The sequence below is a fragment of the Hippocampus zosterae genome, chromosome 10 (genome assembly GCF_025434085.1).
Source record: "Hippocampus zosterae strain Florida chromosome 10, ASM2543408v3, whole genome shotgun sequence".
Classification (NCBI taxonomy): Eukaryota; Metazoa; Chordata; class Actinopteri; order Syngnathiformes; family Syngnathidae; genus Hippocampus; species Hippocampus zosterae.
In genome coordinates this window covers 9966521-9986923 of record NC_067460.1, presented here as the reverse complement: position 1 = coordinate 9986923, position 20403 = coordinate 9966521, and the positions used below count along the sequence as shown (strand labels likewise).

Genomic DNA, 20403 nt, shown 5'->3' with positions numbered 1-20403 from the left:
CTATTATTTGTCCTGCTGGTTTTGTTGTTAAACCTGCATGGCAACATAACACAAGATGGAGGATTTAATAAATACAAAAATAAACACGCTTGCACTGATGTGTCACTTGCTTTGTTTTTGTCCTATAAGGTCAAAATGGTCCATTGGCAACAGCTGTAAACATGTTGGCATGATGGATGAACAAATTGTGGGTGGCAACAAAGGTGGTCTCCAACATGGACATTTTAGAATTCTCATTCTCACGATTCTACATTTTAATTGAAGGCATGGCAAAACAAAGAAGCTTCTTATCATTATAAGTACTAAGAATATATTCCCAATGACATAAATCCCATTTCTGTGAATGCACATCTGGCATTACAGAAAGTTCCATTTGTATGTGCATTTTATGAGCGTTTTTTTTTTGCTCACCAAACAGGTTCCCTTCCGATCGCTAGCTGTTGCAGTAATATGGGCTTTGAAAACAAACATACCATTACGGACGGCAAACCTAATAACAGTCTTTTTGTTCTCAGACATTAAAATGTACGAACGGCTATATAGCATTCATATGTCTGAAAATTGATTGCAATATTTGCTTCAAAGTAATGAAAAGTGGTATAAAAGTGAAAACAACTGAAGTCTATTAAAGGGTTCCTGCAAATAAAAACTCGTGAGACTGTACAGCCTCGTAATTGGTTAATCTGAGGTGGGGGGGTTACGGTATTAGCTGATTCCAGCAGCTCCATTTAATGAAGTTTTTTTCTCCCGGCGTTGCCATGGAGGGGGGGGGGGGGCACAGGACAAAGAGTGACACATGAAAACAACGGCAGCGTGACAAAGTTCTCTGCTGACAGACTGTGTGAAAGCAAACACGGTTTTGAGGCTCCTCCCGCCCTTCGTTGGTTGGGGAAATGCGTGAAATCACTCCAGCGATATTTGTGTCGTCAGACTGTTGAGAAAAAGAACATGTGAAACTTCGAGTTAGTTTCAAAGCAGTGTGGTGGACTATTGGCTAGCACAAGGGTGTCAAACTCATTTTTGTCATTGGCCACATTTTAGTTTCCCTTGGAGGGCCGTTATTACTGAAACCAAAATAAAAAAAAGTCAATAGTAAAGGTTTATTCAACTATTGTTTAAGGATATTGTAATGAGTGGGTTGGTCACAAGAAAATGCTTACCATGTCTCTTATTTATTACATATGAGAATTTTAGATTTTGGTAGAAATTTTAGCAAGCATCATGCAAGTTGACATGCTTGATTTGCTTCCGCGGGCCACATAAAATGAAGTGGCGGGCCGCATCTGGCCCCCGGGCCTTGAGTTTGACACATGTGGGCTAGCACATCGGCCTCAATTTTGACATTCAGAGTTTGTATTTAACACAAATTAGGTGTTTCAGTGGGCAGCACAGTGCAATAGTGGTTAACACATTTGCCTCACCGTAAGGTCTTGGGTTTGAATCTGGGGTTTGGCCTTCCACTGTGGAGTTTGCATGTTATACATTATTTTCTCTCCTTCGTTTTATATATTTTACACAAAAAACCCCAACAACACAGTAATATTTATATATATATATATATATATATATATATATATATATATATATATATATATACACACACACACACACACACACACACACACACACACACACACACACACACAGTATTTTTATCCAATTTAATAAAAACAAATGTTTTTGACTGTGCAGCATAGTGTAGAATCGTATCTTAATGGAAATGGTTACTCAAGTCAAATAAGTGGATGCTCAGAGTTCAGTTTCGAGGGAGCACTGCATTGTAACAAGTAGTATTAGAAATGTTGAAACGAAAGTCCCTAACCCTAATGATGAAAGTCTGCTGTAATTTTACCACAGGGAGTGCTCACTGTTGTTTTGGTGTTAGATCCATTTTGTGACGTAATCCAATCACGCTTCAACACTTTGCTCATTTCCTGGCAAAAACCTAATTGTGCCTCTCATCATGGCATTTCTCTGGTTTCCTGTTCCCCGCCCTGACTCGGCACCACCACAACAACAACAAAAAGGAGGAGACACCACAATGCGGTCTTGTGACTTCTTAATCGAACGAGGGCTTTCAAAGCCACACAAGAACATCACTAGGTTCCGACGGCAAGCATTTTGTGATACAACAATCAATCAATCAGCAAAACAATAGCGGCAGGGGTGCTGCTGTGATAACTTCTCAAGTCGTCCATTAGCCCCAGTGACGCCAACGCAGCCGCAAGCTGAGTGCTAGCAGCACTGATCACTAATGGTCGGTCCCACTGGGTTGGAAAAACACATTATGTGGCTTAGTGACTTTACTTTGCCACTTTTACTTCCTGACCAATATGACTAGACAAACTGATCTGGTCTTGAAGAAATTGAGGCGAAATCTAGTCAAATGTTCCTCCCTCATTACAATGGCCTTGTGGCTAAGTCATTGAATCAAGAGTGGCAAACCTGAGGAGGGCTTTCTCGGAGGCCGTGGGAGCGGCGTCCGTGTTCACATCGCCTGCGTCCACATCGCCTGCGTCATCTCCTTTGTCATTTTTGTCGGCTTTCTCCCCTTCTGCTTCAGATGTGCTTTCTGCTTCAGTGGGCTCGCTCACCTGGACGATGGGTGTTGATGGACTGTCTGCTTTGTCTACAAAACAAACTAAAATGACTTGTCTGATACAGGGATGAATGATTTTGAAAAATGTCTAATTATAATTTTTGGCCCTCAATATTACAAAAGCGATGCAACATGTTTTTTTCAAGGTCCTCTTTCCATGTTTTTTTTAAAAAAACAAAGACAAGCAATAAATTGATCGGAATTACAATAAACAATAGTACGCTAAAATAAAAGCAAATGTAGCAGTAATTAATACAGAACACTATTTATCTTCAATTTGAGTTGTTAACTTAACATTCTGGACATTTTCAATCTTTGAAGAATTGACTCTGACAACTTCACAAATTCAAATGTGGCACAAACCAAAGTCAGTCAATTTTAATTCAAATTAAAACAATGGAAAAAATATATTTATCTGTGACTTCATCACTTCAACTTTTCATGTTCCATTAAAACAATGAAACATAGATATGTGGACTGCACTTAAACCCTGAACTCATCGAGACACTATATACTGGAAGTAAATAAATAACTGAAATGAAAACTTTTGCAAATTTGCAGCTTTTGAAAACGGCCTTGTACTAGACTGCAATGTCAATTTGAATTTAATTTATGGTACACTAACACAGTCATTGGATAACCTGGCGAGGGGGTGTCCGGCACATGTTGATGGTTTTCAGTGATGTCCGGGGCGGTGCCGTTGGACACGTCTGAGGGAGCAGATTCAGATGCCGATGCGTCGGATGTGACTGTGGGAACAGCCTCTGGTTCTGACGCCATGACAACCTTATGGACATCTGGCAATTCAGAGCGTGATGGAACCGCTGTGGTGCCAGGGGGAACTGAAAAGGACAGTTAACAGAATGTGTTTGTGTGTGGCAATAAAAAAATAAATTAATAAAAACTGAGATGACTCAAGGCCGGCTGGCCAAATGCTTATCTGGCCACTATTCTGCCATCATATTGTTGACTTCTCTCACCCTGTGATTCCTTTTCAGGGTGTTGTGAAGCATAATGTAGTCCCGTTTCCGTTTTGACTCTGATTGTTTGGGGGGAGTTCGGGTGGCATGCTTTGTCATTTTCCACGCTATGTTTCTTTTTCATACTTTGCTGTGGCAAGCTTCCCTCATGCAGTGCTTCTTTTTCAGGTCTTCATGCAGCACAGCATGGTCATGCTTTGTCACTTCTTTTAACCGAGCTTCTTTTTAATACTAAATAGAGAAGAGTAATCAGGTGTGTATCAGACGTACCTGTGTTCTCCTCACTGGGCTCGGTGGTCTGATCCTGCTCCTTCTTTTGTGGAGGGCTGCTCTCAGCACTTGGGACTTTCAGAGGGCTCTCCCCTCCCATGCTGCTCCGTGGCGACAGCCTCTCCATCTCCTCCCCCCAGTCTGACACGGGTTGGTGTCCGCCCACCAACTGGAACGGGCTGATGGGCTTTGCCACCTCCGAGGGATTCTGTGAGACCGCCTGGGGCGAGGGAATGTGGACCTTGGGTCTCGGTGTACGCTGCTCTCGGGGGCTGCTGGCAGACGACGGCGGGGAGCGAGGCAAGGAGGATACAGCAGAGGTGTGGTCTTTGTTGACTTCCTCTTTCCCAGTAGCTTTTTTCTTGTCTTCATCTGACAGTTCCTCCTCGCCTTCGCTGGCGTCCTCCCACTGGTCGTCGTCCTGCTCTTCATCTTCTGCCTGCTCCACCTGAGAGAAGACACAGTTAGAGTCAAAGGCCGTTTTAATGCGATTGTGTCCTTCCTGGCTTCCCCCTGCCCACCTTCTGTGTTGGCTCAGGTGTGGACTTCTTTTCTCGCTTGGTTTTGTCTTTTTCCTCCTTCTCCACATCTTCCTTCTCTCCTTCCCAGCGGTTGTCATGCATACTGCAAAAAATAAATAAAATCATGTCCACTTTATCACATTCTATGTGTTTTTCTAAATGTACTGGTAAGTATGCAATCAACATGTTTTAGAACATTACATTTGGGGGTATCTCCATTGCCTGTGGCCAATCAAAACATGCAGTTCTTTAGACTACACCTACAATCCTGATATTTAATTCTGTTTGATTAGAAAGCCTTTTGGTGTTTTTTTTTCCCCCTTGACGACTGGTTGCTTATAATGCTCAAGTGGAACCTCCAAAGTTGAACACCCTAAAAGTGGAACAGCTTGGTGCCTAAAACACCAAACGCCAGAGCTATAAAAAAAAGGGGGCAACTCTTACAATACTTTAGCTCGGTAAATGTTAAAATGTGACTTTAAAATGCATTGATTGATATGTTTTATGATGGTTATCCCATCGTATCAGTGACCCTGGAACTGATCAGTGCACTCAATTCCCACGGGAAAATCTGATGAATGGCTAGGGTTCCACTGTTATGTCATTTAAGTTTAAATCGGTATTATACCTGTAACTGGGCTTCCCTCCTCTGCCCTTCCCTCTGCTTCGCTCCCCTCGAGGACCCTGGGATAGGAAGTCACCGAATGTGGGCACTTTGGGGGGACGCTTGCTATCGTCTGTCAGGGGACACATTGTTGCAAAATGTCACATACAAAGTACACTTACATGCAACTCATAGGTGGGCCACATTTGAATGGGCATGGGGGGCCAGCTCATTTGTAGATGGAGTTAAAACAACAACAACATTACAACCATGTTTTTTTTGGGGGTGGGGCGGATCAATAGCATTTAAAAAAGGAACATGATTTGAGATTCAAGTGTCTTTCGTTACATGCGCTGTCACTGAAAGAAATTAAACTCATATCTCAAGATGCCATTGCATATGCTTGGTGGGCTGTACAAAAAAAATACAAAATTAAAAAAAGTACAAAAAATACAGATCACCTTTCGGGATAGGTCGGTTCTGACAAAAGGACAGTAGTTCATCTTAATCAAAAAATGAATAAAAAGGACAAAGAAAAGTATAGAGTGGTAGGTGAGAAGGAGCAGGAGAGAGGAAGGTCACAGCCTGAATGCTTTGCAGGGAGGGAGGAGAGGCAGGATAAGTGCTTGAAGAGCAAGGCAGGAGGTGATGAAAAGTTTACACAGGAGGCGGGAAGCGAGATCATCGAGGAGAGAAAAAAAAGGCCCAGAGAGAATGGAGATGAGGACACTCGAGTCATTCAGCCAATTAAGAGGCAGTGCGTGATGTAATACATACGCCACTTCTTCCACTTAGAGTCTGGCAAACACTCAGAAAGCAGCAGTGAAGTAGCGCTAAAAATAATTCTCAGCTTTGAACCTTCACACAACTCACGGCTGATGCCAACCACTCTGCACCCACATCCTGTGTGTGTGTGTGTGTAAGCAAAAAAAAAAAAAAAAAAGGGAGTTATCTGTGCATGCTAGGTCACAACGGGAGGAAACATGCTCAAAATGACAGAAGCTTACAGCTATTAAATTCCCACAACACTATTTGGCTGAATAAGTCTCACAATTGCAATATCAAAGTTCAACATTTCATCTAATGAAATAAGCACTAAGATCTTACAACCTCTCTTATCCCCATCTTCTTTCAGAAAGTGTCCCAAAAAGCCAAATACACACACAGAGTTAATCCTTGGACATTGATTGAAATGCGGCTGAGTTTGATTTGAACAGCCCATAAAGAAGACTTGATGTCAGACTACCATGCTGCCTGGCTCTGTAATACTACTCGTCTCCTCACGAGGCATCAAGTATTGTTGCGAGTACAGTATTGCGTGAAGAACTGAATTACAGTTGGGGACCACATTAGTATCACAACTTCCATTTCGCTCTTCAAATGAAAGTGTCACAGTCAACTCGAGAACTGAGAAATTATAGTGGTGTCGTGTCTCATGTTGGATTGGGCTCTAAAATGAGAAAATGGAGTGTGCTCTGTATTTCATGCACAACTAACAGAAGCACACACTTGAAACACAAAACCATACCTACAACAAACACAAATACATGCACCGCACACAGAATTACTCCCATAAAATATGCCGCACGTGTCACACACAAAAGACAGTGACCGAATATATTCACAGCCCCCCACCCCACCCACACACACTATCCCCTCGACAACACACGGAAATAAATAAAAGGCACGTTAAAAAACACACCACACACAGACACAGACACACACACAGTTACCCACTACCATTTCCACACAACAAACTGACAGCAACCACACCAACACAAACACACCCCACATAACATGCATGCGCATCCACACAGAAGCAGCTGCAAACACACTGGAGTGTAAACAGTGCTTGAACACGTCAGAGGCCCACTCTGGGGTCTAACCTGAGGCTCTGCCACGGGGCCCGCTGGCAAAGTTACGCCCTCGGACTGCAGGGAGGACACACAAAGACACCACGACATCACTGACCAGGGGGAATTACAGATTCATTGTGGGTGATCGGTCATTTCTCAGTATGGACCGAGGAAACCAACGAGGTCTCCTGAGAGAGCGATGCCGCTCTGAGGAAATACAGCCAGACGTTTAGCTAATGGATCTTAATGAACGGCCGCTCACATGACAGCTTCCATCGGTACATCAGCCTATTGTGTACACGGCATGAACAAAGTTTTTGGGACACCGGCAGGAAGAAAATGTGATGCTGTTCCTTGACTTAATGCCACTTGTTTAGTACAGTGTGAGCAGAAATGGAAGGTGAGTGAGTGAGTGACCTGGAAGAGAAACTATTGTATAAAGATTCAAATCATATTTAACCCACAAGGTCATCATGTGAGGGAACTAAAGTATATGATGTGTTGTTACCATGGCAACAACAACATACCTCTCCTTCCACCCTGCTCTGGCGTGCCGGCCTCTGCCGCCGGATTTGCTTCCTCTTTGAACCTGTCAACGAAAACGACACGTTTGTGGTCTGTATGTGGATGCAATGAGGTGCCGCTGCTTCTTGTCATACATGCTCTCTGTCTTCTGCGCGTCCCACTCCCGCCTCCATTGTCCAGTGGCGTTGCGATGGCGCGCCAGTCGCTCCTCGTCAATCTGTTCGCGCTCCTTCTTCCAGCGCAAGTACTCAGACCGCTCTCGGCCCGTCATGGACATCGTCATGTCCATGGAACCTTTGGGGCCGGGACGCCGACTCTGGAGAGGAAATTACAACATGTAGTGTTTCGACTCATGGTGTCAGAAATTTGAGCTCCATTTATCATTGTATGCATCCTGGTTTTGCCTGGAAAATGCATTCCCCACCTGGACAGTTTGAATTTGAAACATGAAATTTGGTTGTTATGTCGGTTATGAGAAGACCCACAGAAAAGTCTTGAGAAGTCATGCACAAAATAATGGCCTAAGTCATATTCTTACAAAAAATATTTCTACTTTTGCCTTCAACATCTCCACAGCATGCTAAATTCAGCTAAACCCTGGAACAGATCGTTCAATTTTACCCCGGAAATGAATTTATTAACTCATTCACTCCCAAAGACATATTTAGATGTCTTTTCAGACACCACACGTTTAATCCCAGCTCCTCATTTTATATTGACTGTACTTGAAAAGCGTCTGAAAATGGCCAGCCATCTAAATACATCTTTGGGAGTGAATGAGTTAATAAATACGAAACAAGCAGTATTTGGTTCCGTTTTTCGTGATTTCTGGAAAAAACAAAAGACAAAAAATTCACTGAGGGCATTATTTTAGGTAGGTGACAATGGGGGTAGTTTGATAACTTATTATAAAACAGGAAACTAACAAATACGCAGCCGGACCAAGCTTGTTATGCGCGTTTACGTTTTTTTTGTGTGTGTTCTAAATAGAGGACCAGAGAGCTGGAGGAAGATTTTTTTCCCATTTCCATTTTTCTCAGTGTGACTCACGATCCACTCTTTTTCCAGATCGCCGCCAGTCTTGACATTGTCAAAGTCCAGCCCGCCCCAGTTGCGCACGTGTCTTCTGCTGCCCTCCTTGCGGTCTAGGTCGGGGCCGGGGCCCGAGCGTCGCGGGTCGTCTAGGAAGTTGCGGAGGGGCTTATCACTGTCTGCCTGAGGAGAGAAAATGTCAGCAGTGTAAATATAGAAGGCGAACCATAATGTACGTTTGTATATCTTTGCCATCTACGATACCTAAGGTATCTGAAACATAAAAATACATACTTCTGGTACATGTGGTCATAGATGTATGGAGCCAATCACAAACATGTTTTTCCATGTTGACAGGGTCAAGGAGCAAGCAAATGTGGCGGCAGCGGAGATCATAACAAAGCTAGGTGGCAAGAGAGTTCAGAGGCCTGAAAGGAACTGTTTTTCATCAGGGTACCATGTGTTTGCCAATGTTCTGCCTTCCACCAGGCTCACGTGGAAAACAATTTGGAAACAATTTTGTTCCTGTTGTCTATCTGTTAAGGGTAATTTAAAACACGAGTTTATTTTTAAGGGGTTGTAAAAAGTCGCTCCATATAGCACGTGTCAAATTCAAGGCCCGAGGGCCAGATCCTGCACGCCACGTCATTTTATGTGCCCCCCCCCAAAAGAAAATCATATGTGTCAACTTTTTTTGCCATGTGTACACTCAATTGAACTATAATTGACAAACCATTATGGTTGACTGATTTAAAAACTTGTAATCCATTCATTTGTTGGGTAAATGTAATAATGCGATGAGAACATTAAACATTTTTGTGGCTTCACTGTCATTTTTGTGCTTTCACTCCGAGGGAAAACCTAACTTCAAAGTGGCCCGCGAGAAAAATGAGTTTGACGTATAGTAGGGATGTGAATCTTAGCACTGAGGACGATTCGATACACATCTCGATGCACTACCAGCGATGCGATACTTAAACGATACATGGAATTTTCTGGCGATACGATGCGATACGTTTCACCCTCGTCACAATGTGATACGATGCGATACATATTAAGTTCAAATCAATGCGATCCGATACGATACAATGCAATTTGTTGCGATATTGTGCAATTAAACATGATGCAAATAAGCAAAGAAAAAAAGTTTTTAAAAAGATGGAATTCAGTATGGTATTACAAAAAGGATACCACTTTATTCCTTATAAACAGTAGAACTTGTAAAACAACTTATTTAAGCCCTTTCACAGTTGGGTTTTGTGCAAAGAAAATGTAAACAATTTGGCACCTGAGACTCACAGCTGTTGCTATAGTGTAAACACAAACAGACTACTTTCACTGAGTGTCTTATATGAAATATTATATATATATATATATATATATATATATATATACGTATATATGAATCTGTAGCGCAAGATGTCCACCCATCCACTGTAAGTGCAACTCTTTGCGCACTGTTCAGCGACAGTAATCTCACTTCTCACTTTGTTGTACAGATCGGGAATATGTTTGTAAGTGAACACAGACCTGTCTGGTATTTTATACCTGGGTTCCAAAACGTGCACGAGCTGTCTGAAACCCTCGTTGTCCACCACGCTAAGGCTGGAGGTCTTTGCATATGAAATAAGCAGTGGCCTTAGTTATAGCCATTGCACGGTCACAGTGAGTTGCAAGGGGACTCCCAAAATAAGAGCCGATTTTTTTCTGATCCTGACCTGGTTTGCCAAGAGTTTCTCCGGTGTCCGACGAGGAACTGGGCGGGGAAGCGGGGGAGCGGGAGGGAAACTTGTCGGTGATCTGGTGCCATCGTTTTAAGTGGGTCTGCATATTTGTGGTGCTGCCGTTGTATGGCTTCTTAGTGCGACATTCCTTGCAAATTACGGAGCTTTTATCAAGCTTTCCGTCTTTCTTTTCGAAGCCGTAGTATTTCCAAACATAAGATTTGAATGTTGCGGGTGCATTAAATATAGTAGTTTCCTCGCTGCTGCTTGCGCTAACTTCCATAATATTTCGCTAGTTGTGTACTGGACTGTATGTGACGCACGGCTACCGTCCGTATTCAACACAAAATGCAAAGCAATGATGGTGCATTCACTGCGCCTAGGAAAGGGCAGATAGGTGACGTTAACATGAATAAAACAGCGCTTGAATCGGATTTTACCGATACCCACCAATGCATCGTGATGAATCTCGATTTCAACCGTCAATCGCGTCGTACCCAGTGAATGAGCCGATTCACTGGCATCGCGCACGTGCGCATCGACGTATCGATTAATATCGATTACTTTCCACACCCTTAACGTATAGCAACCGAATCGCGAGGGCACAAATATTGATTGTGCTTTCAAAAGTGATCTCTGTTCACAGCCATATTGTCTGCATAAGCAGTTCACATCAGAAGAGATGCGCTTTGAACTACAAAAGCCGCCAAAAAAAAAAAGTCTTGATAAATAATTTTGTATTTGATTGCAAAAACAGATTAATCGTGTAACATTAGCAGAAATTCATACATATGCGATCCAAATGCATTTGTTACCCGTTGTCCTCGCTCATACTCTGCTATTCTCTCCATTTCCTCATTCATCTTCTCAATGTTTTGTCGCCTCTTCTCCTCCCATTCCTGGTTGGGGAGAAGAAAACGTGTCACATTTGGCCAAAAGGAAAAGAAAAAGTATGACAAAAAAAAAAATATATATATATATATAAATTTGATTCACCTTGGACTTCCTGTCCACACCGCCTGGTGTCCCCAATGCGTCTCCTCCTCCACCACCACTCGGTCCTCCTCTTCCTCTCCTTCCTCCTCTACGTTCTCCTCCTCCTTCACCTGGCTCTCCATCTCTGGGTGCGCGCGGTTCCCGTGTTCTCCTCTCCTGGCGGACGCCACCTCCTCCTCTGGGGGCCCCCCCTCTTGCCATCCGCCCAGAGCCCGTCCTCCTTGGGGGGCTATGGCTGGGCCCTCGAGGTCCATCATTCTCCTCCGACGCTCTCCGACCACGGGGCATGGTGGGCTTCCAGTCTTCCACCACCCGCTTGTCCTGCGGCAAATAAAGTCATTGGCCTTTGAGTAAGATTAGCGAGGAAGTCAAGCGTGGTGTTTTTGTTTTAATATTTGAAAGACCAGGCGAGAATTAATACTCCCTTGGTGTGTTGTAATCAGCTCTTCTGACTGTGAAGATTGATTATGTAAATATGTAATATTGATGGTTGGGGGTCAAAGGCTCAAGAAATGTTGATGAATATTTTAGTACTCGCTACAAAACATTGCTCAATAAATAAATAAATACAGGTACATACATAATCTTCCCTCTACCTCAATCTTGTGTCATTCTCCGGATGCCGTGCAGACACATGCAATGCGAACAACAAGGGAGCTGCATCAGCAGATTACTTGAAGGGTAGAGTCACAATTGTATTGAACAACTGTTGATTGAAATGAAAGTGCTCAAGTCCTTACATAGTGGGGGAGCGGCGACTGCTGCCAAGGTTACAAGTGCATCGCTGGGCTTCGTAATAATGGGCTTTTGAGACAATTAACATTGAAAAAAAATCAAATCAAATCAACAAATCAAGGCAAGCATAATTGTCTACTGAGTGGATGTGAAATATAAAATGCATTTAATGAATGAAAGCATTTTAAAGGAGAGCTGGATTTCTGGAGGCTCAACGTCCAAATATGAAGTGTGGGCTCCCTTCTGGCGAGCGTGACGCAAACAGAGCAGAACATAAAAGCAACATATAAACAAATTACAGCGTGTGTCTGGACTGTTATAGCATCATGTTGAAGCCACAGCTCAGATTTCCAGCTGCTACTAGGGAAGGTCATTTCGTGTAACGCATGGTTTTTCCCGGTCTTCATCCAGCAAGACCAATTGATATTGCTCAATACAGCGTGAAGCTTCAGTTTTGCTTATTGAGCGATTGACGTTCCGCTGCGGCAGTGGATTTTAACTTCAGTTGCAACATTGTGCCACTAGGGAGGCGCTATATCAACAGCTGCACACAGGAAAGACTTTAAGCAGCTGCCGAAAAATAAATAGATCAAATTGTGGGTTTTTTTCCCCACTAAGTTGTTAATCCGTGCCCTGATATTCCCTAGCGGATTTCACAAACGGGTAAATAGTGGCTGGGGGGGGGGGGGGTGGATGTGGCATCTGAGCATGTTGTGTTATTTAAAATAAAAGTTTCCTTTGTGTCAAAGTAACACTTGTGATTTTTATCATTGCAGATATGGCAGGGAAAAGAAGCCACTCGCAAGGAGGAAAGCCGAGACAGTTAAAAAAAAAATTGGTCTAAAACACTGGTACCGTGCATGTTTTAAGAAACAAATGCTTTCACGTGATAATAGTCATATTTGTATTAGTACTCTTAATTTAATGTATGTTTCATGTAAAAGAAAATGAGTCTGTTGAATTTACACAATACATGCACGTCATGGCGCATGGTCAGGATGGTACCACCTCTGCCTTGATTTGAGCCAGGAAAAAACCCTGTAATGTTTATCCTTTTACGAGGCGCACTGACAGAATCACAAGAACACAGGCTCGGCTCTCCATGACGCACACGGCATTCTGTTGTTGTGCCAGGCAGTCTGATTTACCGATTGCTTGATGCATTGCACCAGACAATGACATATTTCATGTGTTCCGGTTTACAAAGTGGACAGTCGGACACCGTCAATGATTAGTTTGGGGGGCGGGGGGGTTTACACTATTTTCGATCCACAGCTGGTGGCAGGCTTGACATGACGATGTCGAAGCCAAAAGGGAAACACAGCTACATTAAGTTTAATTGGATGCAAAGATTATTGCTAACGAACAGCTTCTGAGAACGGGCACAGGAGGGAAGAATGAAAATTTGATTGCTGCATCACAATATACCCCCCCCCACACTTCAAGATCAATTCAGGAACACCTCCTCTTCACCTCTTGGTCAGTAGGAAGCGGTTTGCCTGTGTTTCACGTTGTATCGACGCAGGCCGCACTTGACCAAACAAGAACAAAATCCCAAGCAGCAAGCAACGTGGAGCCAAAGCCTTCAACAATTAAATTTAACATTTGTGCTCATTTTGGAATCCCATGTAGATCCGCAACACACAAAATAGTGAAAATAGTAAGGTCATTTGTAAGCTGACATTTCCTGGAAAAGATCATCCCGAGTTTTGGATTTCAACTTACCCCCGCTGCCGGCGACTTGGACAGGTCAACCGTGATGGTGAAGTTTTCCTTCTCCATTTTCCTTCGGTCCGACTCAGACTCCTCATGGACACGGGGCTTCCGCGGTGTGGTGATGGCGATGCCCTCCTGCTCTGCCTTCTTCTTGTCTTCTTCTATTTCCTGTTGGTAACATGAATGCAGGCCAATGACAAAATAAATGACCTGAAGCATCGATTTATTTATTTCTAACATTGTGAGAGTTGACCACGTACTTGATAGCGCTTGACCAGAGCCTCGTTCTTCTTCCTCAGCGCTTCAATCTTTCGGTCCAACTCTGCGTCCTTCTCCTCCTTGGTTTTGACATCCACTGCTGAAGACTGACACACACACACACACACACACAAAAGAAAGTGAAGACATTAGATGACAAAAGAAGCAATGAGAAAACAAGGTGGGGGTGAGAGAAGAACAAAACCACAAAACAAGAGATTTTTGATGACAGACAAAAGGGAAAGGAAAAAAACAGAGTAAGGTGGACCACCAAAGAGGACAAGAAGAAAGGCAGGACACAAAAGACAGAAGAAGAAAAAACAGGCCAAGGACAAAAACAAACACCCACAAGTCATTCATTTGAAACATGTCACTAGTGAAACAGCGCCGACCAGTGGACGGCAAAAAAATGCACATCAACAAATTAATCAAACGATTAAGTCGTTTATGGGATTCTTGTTATCCCAATTATTGGAAAGTCCTCTGACCTTAAAAAAATAATATTAGGCAGGCCCTACTAAAAGTCCGACATGTGACTTCTACCAGCAGATAAGCTCGAGCTTGATGCTTGTCCACGATAAACCACGTTGCCATATTTTTGGTTATATTTCACACACAAAAGATCACATTTTCTTCACGTGATGTCTTACATATAGTGGTTCCGAATAATCTGGCTTTTGTGATCTTGCTGATGTAATTTTGTCATAAGCATTACCAAAAAGCTTAAAAAAATGTTATTGTTCAGGCCCTATAATTTATCTCCTATAACTAAATGGTTAATAGTCTACATCACTTCTGTGATGTCGTTTCTGTGAAAATTGCTTTAAAGTCCACTTTCACTTGACATACATTGTAATACAGGGCTTGCTTACTAGAGTTTGTGGAATTAAAGGCCCACAAAGCCCATCTTGGGAACTTCAATATAAAACTTGAATTAATACGATGAATAAGCTTGTAAGGTCAAAAATGTATTTGATTAATAATTTCTAATTCATAAACTCTTCAGCTATTAGATACCAATTCAATAAATCAAATCTGATGGCACAGGATGGGTACAATTGTAAATTGTCAATTGGTGTGAATATAAGTTTGAATGCTTGCCAATATGTGCCCTACGTACGAGTTCACAGAGTGTGCAACCTGGAGAAAGTAGCACTTTTAAAAACGGTTGGACTCACCATTGCTGCTTGTACCTTGTCGTCATACATGGGCAGTGGGCTGACTGAGTTTGAGATAATGCACTGAAAAAAAAAGACAAATGTCCATCAGTTAGTAAAACACGTTGCTAGCTGATTTTACAATATTTACTCAGAGCATGTGTTGCAGTGGGTGGCAAAAAGTGTGTTGAGATCATGAGAAAACACGATTTAGTGCATAAAGCCATTAAAAAAAAGTCACTGACAATATGTATTAGTGTGTGTATGTGCAAAAAAAAAGCACCAAAAAATATTAGCATCAAATCACTGTTCCGCTTCATGTAGTTCTCACAAAAAGCTCCTTTTTTCACTTTTTTGGTCAGAAACTGAATTTAACCCAGTCACAGTCAAAATATTGCTAATTATAAAGGAGCGGAAACGCATAAGAACGTCCTTGCAAAGTAGAAAACCCTGCCTTACAAACGATGGAAGGGAATGATTTAAATGTTTTTAATTTCAAATTGCTCCATTGCCCATTTGCAGCAGGGCTTAAGTGTAGAAGGGTTCAGAAGTAGTACAGACATAACATTTCATAAACTTCCCATAACAAGTTCTCCTCAAGTGTCATTTACATTAGAATTGAAGTAGTCGGTAGTGTATTTGCAAACTAGTTAATAACATTGGCCGTTAGGACCCAACAAAGATGACGCTGCATTACAATGGAAGTGGCAAGGCCACATGAAGCTATTTTAGATCAATCGCACCTAATCCGAGCTCAGGTGAGGTAAACACAGAAGTTCGCGCATGCGTGGAATTAAATATTTCACAGGACCCCCGGCCAGCAAACCAAAGTTAAGTATAATACGAGTCACCAACTACACAATTTAAATAATTTCAGACACAATCTAAACAAAACGTTTTCATCTACATTGAGCACGTTTCCGCTCTTTCCCAGACGCCTCATGTGACGAAATGTCTGACTTCAACGGAACGTAAGCACCAAGAACCATGACACAAAGCGAGCCACACGAATCAAGCCGCAACGCCGAAATGGACGATGAGCCTGAAACCAAGCGAGGCGATCGACAACGCCGGTGGATGTAAAATCCTGCTTTTTACAAAGTAATTACCTCGAGTGCTAGCAATGAGTTTTTACTGGTAGCTCCCTGCCACTTTCAGCACCTCTGAGTGCTCACGTTTTTTGAGTTCCGGTGAAGTAGCATTCACTTCCTGCCAAAAAGTGAGACATACGCAGCGGATTTAAAGGGACAGTAGCGCTAGTCTAACCCAAAGTGCGCGAGGTATTCACGTATTTTTTACTATTTTTATTTTTACATTTGATATCACATCTGTTGTATAAGGTTACTTATATAATATCAGTTTTTTACTGATAAGGAAAAGTAGACGTTCTAAGCATTTTTAAGGAGCAAAAGACATGTAGTGCAGTGATTTAACGACTGATGGCGCAAGATAGCAACAAAGTCTCGTGTGTGTGCGTGTGCGTGTATGTGTGTGTGTGTCAAATTAAACTCAGATGCTGCATTCAGGTACTGTCTGAAATCACAAATTTCTATTGATCGTTTCACTATCTGTGGCCTCACTATCAATCTGTCTATGTTGAAATGGCATATGATTTTAGTGGCATGACATCAGGTGACCAATATGATGATATAATAGGTAGAAGTTGAACATAACATGTTTGCAAGGGTCAGTGGTTGTCCATCTGTGTGAGTCATGCTCATTACTTTCTGGTTGAAGGAGGTAGAAGAAGGTTGTGGGAGTGGGAGGGTGGATGTTGGGCGATGAGCTCATTGTTGAACGAACCAAACAAGCTCCCGAGAGACAACACCGGAGCCCTTGAGGTTGTGATCACGAAGAGATGACACCAACGCCAGCCACTTTTGTTTATACACAAGGCTGTCTCCAGGGTGAGGGAGTAATGGAAATGGCTGACATGTGTGTCTCCGGGCAGTTTACAGATGCAATAGCCAACAGCACTAAAGTTTCCTCCAGCTTTATGCCACCTCACGTGAAGTTTCTCTCTTAGTATGATTCCCATTTCCACACCTGCAAAAATGACAAAAAATGATGTAATATGCTAGGGCTGCAACAATTATTTGAGTAGCTCACATAAGACACTGTAGAAGTGTGTTAGCATTAGCGCTGAGGCAGAACAGCTTAGCCGCCAGAACCGGTGTTTTGTTTACATGGAAAATGTTCGTGCGAGTCTACTTTCTATGAGAGTTGCAGACTCAAACAATGTGTCACAGTTTAAAAGAGAAACATTACAAATCAGCTTCCTGCTAATGTAGCTGGGTAGGAAGACGACATGAGAAAGGGGCCGGGGACAACGTGCAGTCATATTTTTAGCTACTTTCTGAACTCCATTCATGAAGAAATAGGCAATCTAAAATCTGTGCCGTGTCAATACCTACAGAGTAAAGTTGGTGTTGTTTTGTTTAAAGCAGTTGGACACCGTTTAATATACCTTAAAGCAGACATAGAACCCAGCCAAAGCCTTTTTCTTCCCTCAGCTCCACTACGTCTGACAAAACCTGGTATATAATAAACAGTCAATGATGGTGTCGTGGCACACACGCCAGATGTGTGTGCGGGCAACGTAGGATCGGTTCCCACTCAGTGACGATGTGAATGGTCGTTTGTCTCTATATGTGCCCTGCGACTGATTGGCGACCACTTCAGGGTGTAGTCTGCCTTCCGCCCGAAGTCAGCTGGTATAGGCCCCAGCAACTCTCTGCGACCCTGTTCAGGATAAGCGGTGTTGAAAGTGAATGGATGGATAATAAACAACAACCAAATTAAATGAAGGTAAAGATTAGAATACGGAATCAGTGAACCATTTATTCTGTCGCTGCTGAAATTAAGTCATTTCTCGGGATACTGCCCAACAGTACAAAAGCCCATCACATATGACCTGTTCAGAAAAAGGCGAAACTACCGGTACATGTTGTTGTGGTGATGATGTACATCCCCTGACTAATTTGGGATGTACATCTTCATCAGCATCATCATCAACATATCTGCCATATTGGAGGCAATGGGACTACACTACATGACATGCTCTGGCCTACTGTTCCCTCTGAGTTATTGTTATATTTAGTTAAGGGGGTGCAACAATGCCTCCCACAATCGCAAAGGGAAATTTGTTAAAAACAGATATGTAACAGGTGGTATTTTTAAATTAAGATATCAGCTTAATCTTTCTGTGTTCCTCATCCCCGGGTAGCTGGGGAAGACTAAATATTCTCACAACAATATTCTTTGCCTTGGGTTGTGTTCAAAACATTGCTTTTGTAGCTACAGATTCAACCTGATTGTAGTGCAATCGCAGAAAGCACAAGTTCCCATGATGCATAGGAGATTGAAATGCTTTGGGGACTGATCATTTGTTTCAAAAAGGAAACCAAAAAAAAAAAAAATCAAATAAATTGCTCCAGGATATGAAAACTTCTAATGACTAATCGCTCACTGCATCATCCGATGTCTCACCTGAAGTTGGGCCCATAATCGTTTCTATATCAGAGCCTCCAGGAATAACATGGATATTGAAGATCCAAAAAGTACCAGTTTCAATAGTGGTGTGAGTACTTAGTCGCCAGTGCAGACGAAGTAACATGACCTCTCCCCCTCCCATGGTTGGCGCACACTCAACTCAACTCAACTCAACTCAACTCAACTCAACTCAACTGTATTGATAGAACACTTTGAAAACAGACAGTCAGCTTGGTATCTTGTCATCTTTTCAAAAAAATGTTTCAGGTACTGAGGCTTGGTAAAGGAAAGATATGCAAAATGTGCTTATGAAGAGTAACTGCTCCATAAAGCAACACTTACAATTCTCACAAAATATTTCAACAGCTATTACATGTATGAGACCGCCATTCATGACTCCAACAAATTCAAAGCAATGTTAATATGTGACTATTTTGAAATGAACATTTACACCCAGCTATGAGAGTAAGCATGCCCACATTTAGGGAATTAACTACTGTGGTGCTAACTAGCATGGCTAACATAGGTTTGTTTTGTCTCTGATGTTATTTGAAAAAAAGTAAAGAAAGATAAGTAGCTATTTGTTTTCTGAGAAAAAAGTAGGGTGACCATTGTAGGCTCTTACATTTTGATTTTATTTGGAAGAATTCAATTGTTATAGATTAGAATATGTTTAATAAAGTATCTATGTTACTGAACTTAAATAAAAATTGCAGCTGTAATAGTTGCATTCATAGTTTGTAACAACAGGGTTAATTATTCAATATATTTAGATATACAATGTACAGTCAAACACCACCATGTACACATGATCTTGTTTGTTTGTGTGAAACGATGAATGACGATACTCGCCCGGGCATGTACCTGACTGAAGCTCAGCACCCCCTCCTTAAACTCCCAATTCTGCAGGAAACGGACTTGGTGGGTGAGGGGGTAGAAGTTCAGGGGTGGTGGAGTGGGGTGGGTGGTGGAGTGGGGTGTGTGTGGGGGGGGGGTCATTTCCAGCTGATTAGACCGCCTTTAACCCTCAACAACCCACCCCCTCTAGCCCCTCTCTGCCCTGCAGCTGGGGTAGACAATGTGAGCAGGGTTAGAGGTCACCCGGCAGGGGTGTCACCAGTCATTTGTGATGCTAATACTATTCTATGATGTCACTGTAAACACTACCACGTCTACTGCTCCAAGTGACATTATTTTTACTGCCATGCTGCCCACATGTGTGTCACGGTGTTGTAAACACAACAGAAAAAATGCAGGCTGTGTATAAAGCTACACTTTCATCCATATTCTCATTTGAATATGTCAATTAGTTTAGCAACAGGAACTGAGCAAAAGCTCAAACATTTAAGTCATGCAATATAGGTGAATTTCTGGGCCGGTCACATGAAGTCTACCATGACTACTCCTGGCCACAACAAGCACATGATGGAAGGATGGAAATTAATCCATGTGGTTGGTCAAATGGGATCCAAAAAACCCCCAAAAGGTTATGTTACATAATATATTTACTGTTGAAAAGATTTCATGTGATCGTACTGTATCTCTCGTCACTGTACAGTGAACCCTCACTATGGGGTTTAGTGATGAAGTCCTGATGCGAATAGTGAAAATCTTCCAGTACTGTAATTGACTAGACCTTAGCACAGAGGTTACCAACCTTCAAAAAAGAAGAAGAATATGAATTAATTAATTAGAAAAAAACTATTGAGCTTCTTTGGTTGGGGTATTGATTAATGTGAAGGGATGCCCGTTTGATGCAAATCTGAAATGACAGATTTCCCCAAATTGCAGAATTTGGAAATAAATGATCTCCTTATCGCTTTTGCGCCGGACAGCTAGTTTTCATGTACGCCATGGTTTGGTCATGCTCTTCAGTAATGCTCTTAAAATTTAAAAAATTTATTAAAAAAAAAAAAAAGAAATATTGTCATATCCAAA

At 42.3% G+C, this 20403-nt stretch overlaps 1 protein-coding gene across 2 annotated transcripts; it reads right to left on the bottom strand.

Moving 5' to 3' along the window:
• Positions 1 to 102: 102 nt before the first annotated feature.
• Positions 103 to 16183, bottom strand: ccdc9 (coiled-coil domain containing 9). 2 transcript variants are annotated; one of them, XM_052078033.1, is made up of 16 exons: positions 16083 to 16183; positions 14995 to 15057; positions 13819 to 13923; positions 13568 to 13726; positions 11108 to 11428; positions 10927 to 11010; positions 8406 to 8570; positions 7490 to 7671; positions 7358 to 7419; positions 6861 to 6905; positions 4999 to 5107; positions 4371 to 4473; positions 3850 to 4297; positions 3241 to 3441; positions 2446 to 2629; positions 103 to 931 (listed from the first exon to the last, which is right to left on the bottom strand). In XM_052078033.1, the coding sequence occupies exons 2-16, from the start codon at positions 15022 to 15024 to the stop codon at positions 904 to 906; spliced, it is 2226 nt and encodes a 741-aa protein (XP_051933993.1). In that variant the 5' UTR covers positions 15025 to 15057; positions 16083 to 16183; the 3' UTR covers positions 103 to 903. The 2 variants fall into 2 exon arrangements, with proteins under 2 accessions (XP_051933993.1, XP_051933994.1); XM_052078034.1 differs by lacking the exon at positions 6861 to 6905.
• Between the last annotated feature and the right edge of the window lie 4220 nt (positions 16184 to 20403).

Excerpts from the sequence above, each read along its gene's own strand:
- ccdc9 (XM_052078033.1), bottom strand. The coding sequence starts at position 15,024 with ATGTATGACGACAAGGTACAAGCAGCAATG. Across the intron at positions 8,571-10,926 it reads AGTATGAGCGAGGACAACGG|GCAGACAGTGATAAGCCCCT; the intron begins GTAACAAATGCA and ends TTCTCTCCTCAG. Across the intron at positions 7,672-8,405 it reads ATCTGGAAAAAGAGTGGATC|AGTCGGCGTCCCGGCCCCAA; the intron begins GTGAGTCACACT and ends TTTCCTCTCCAG.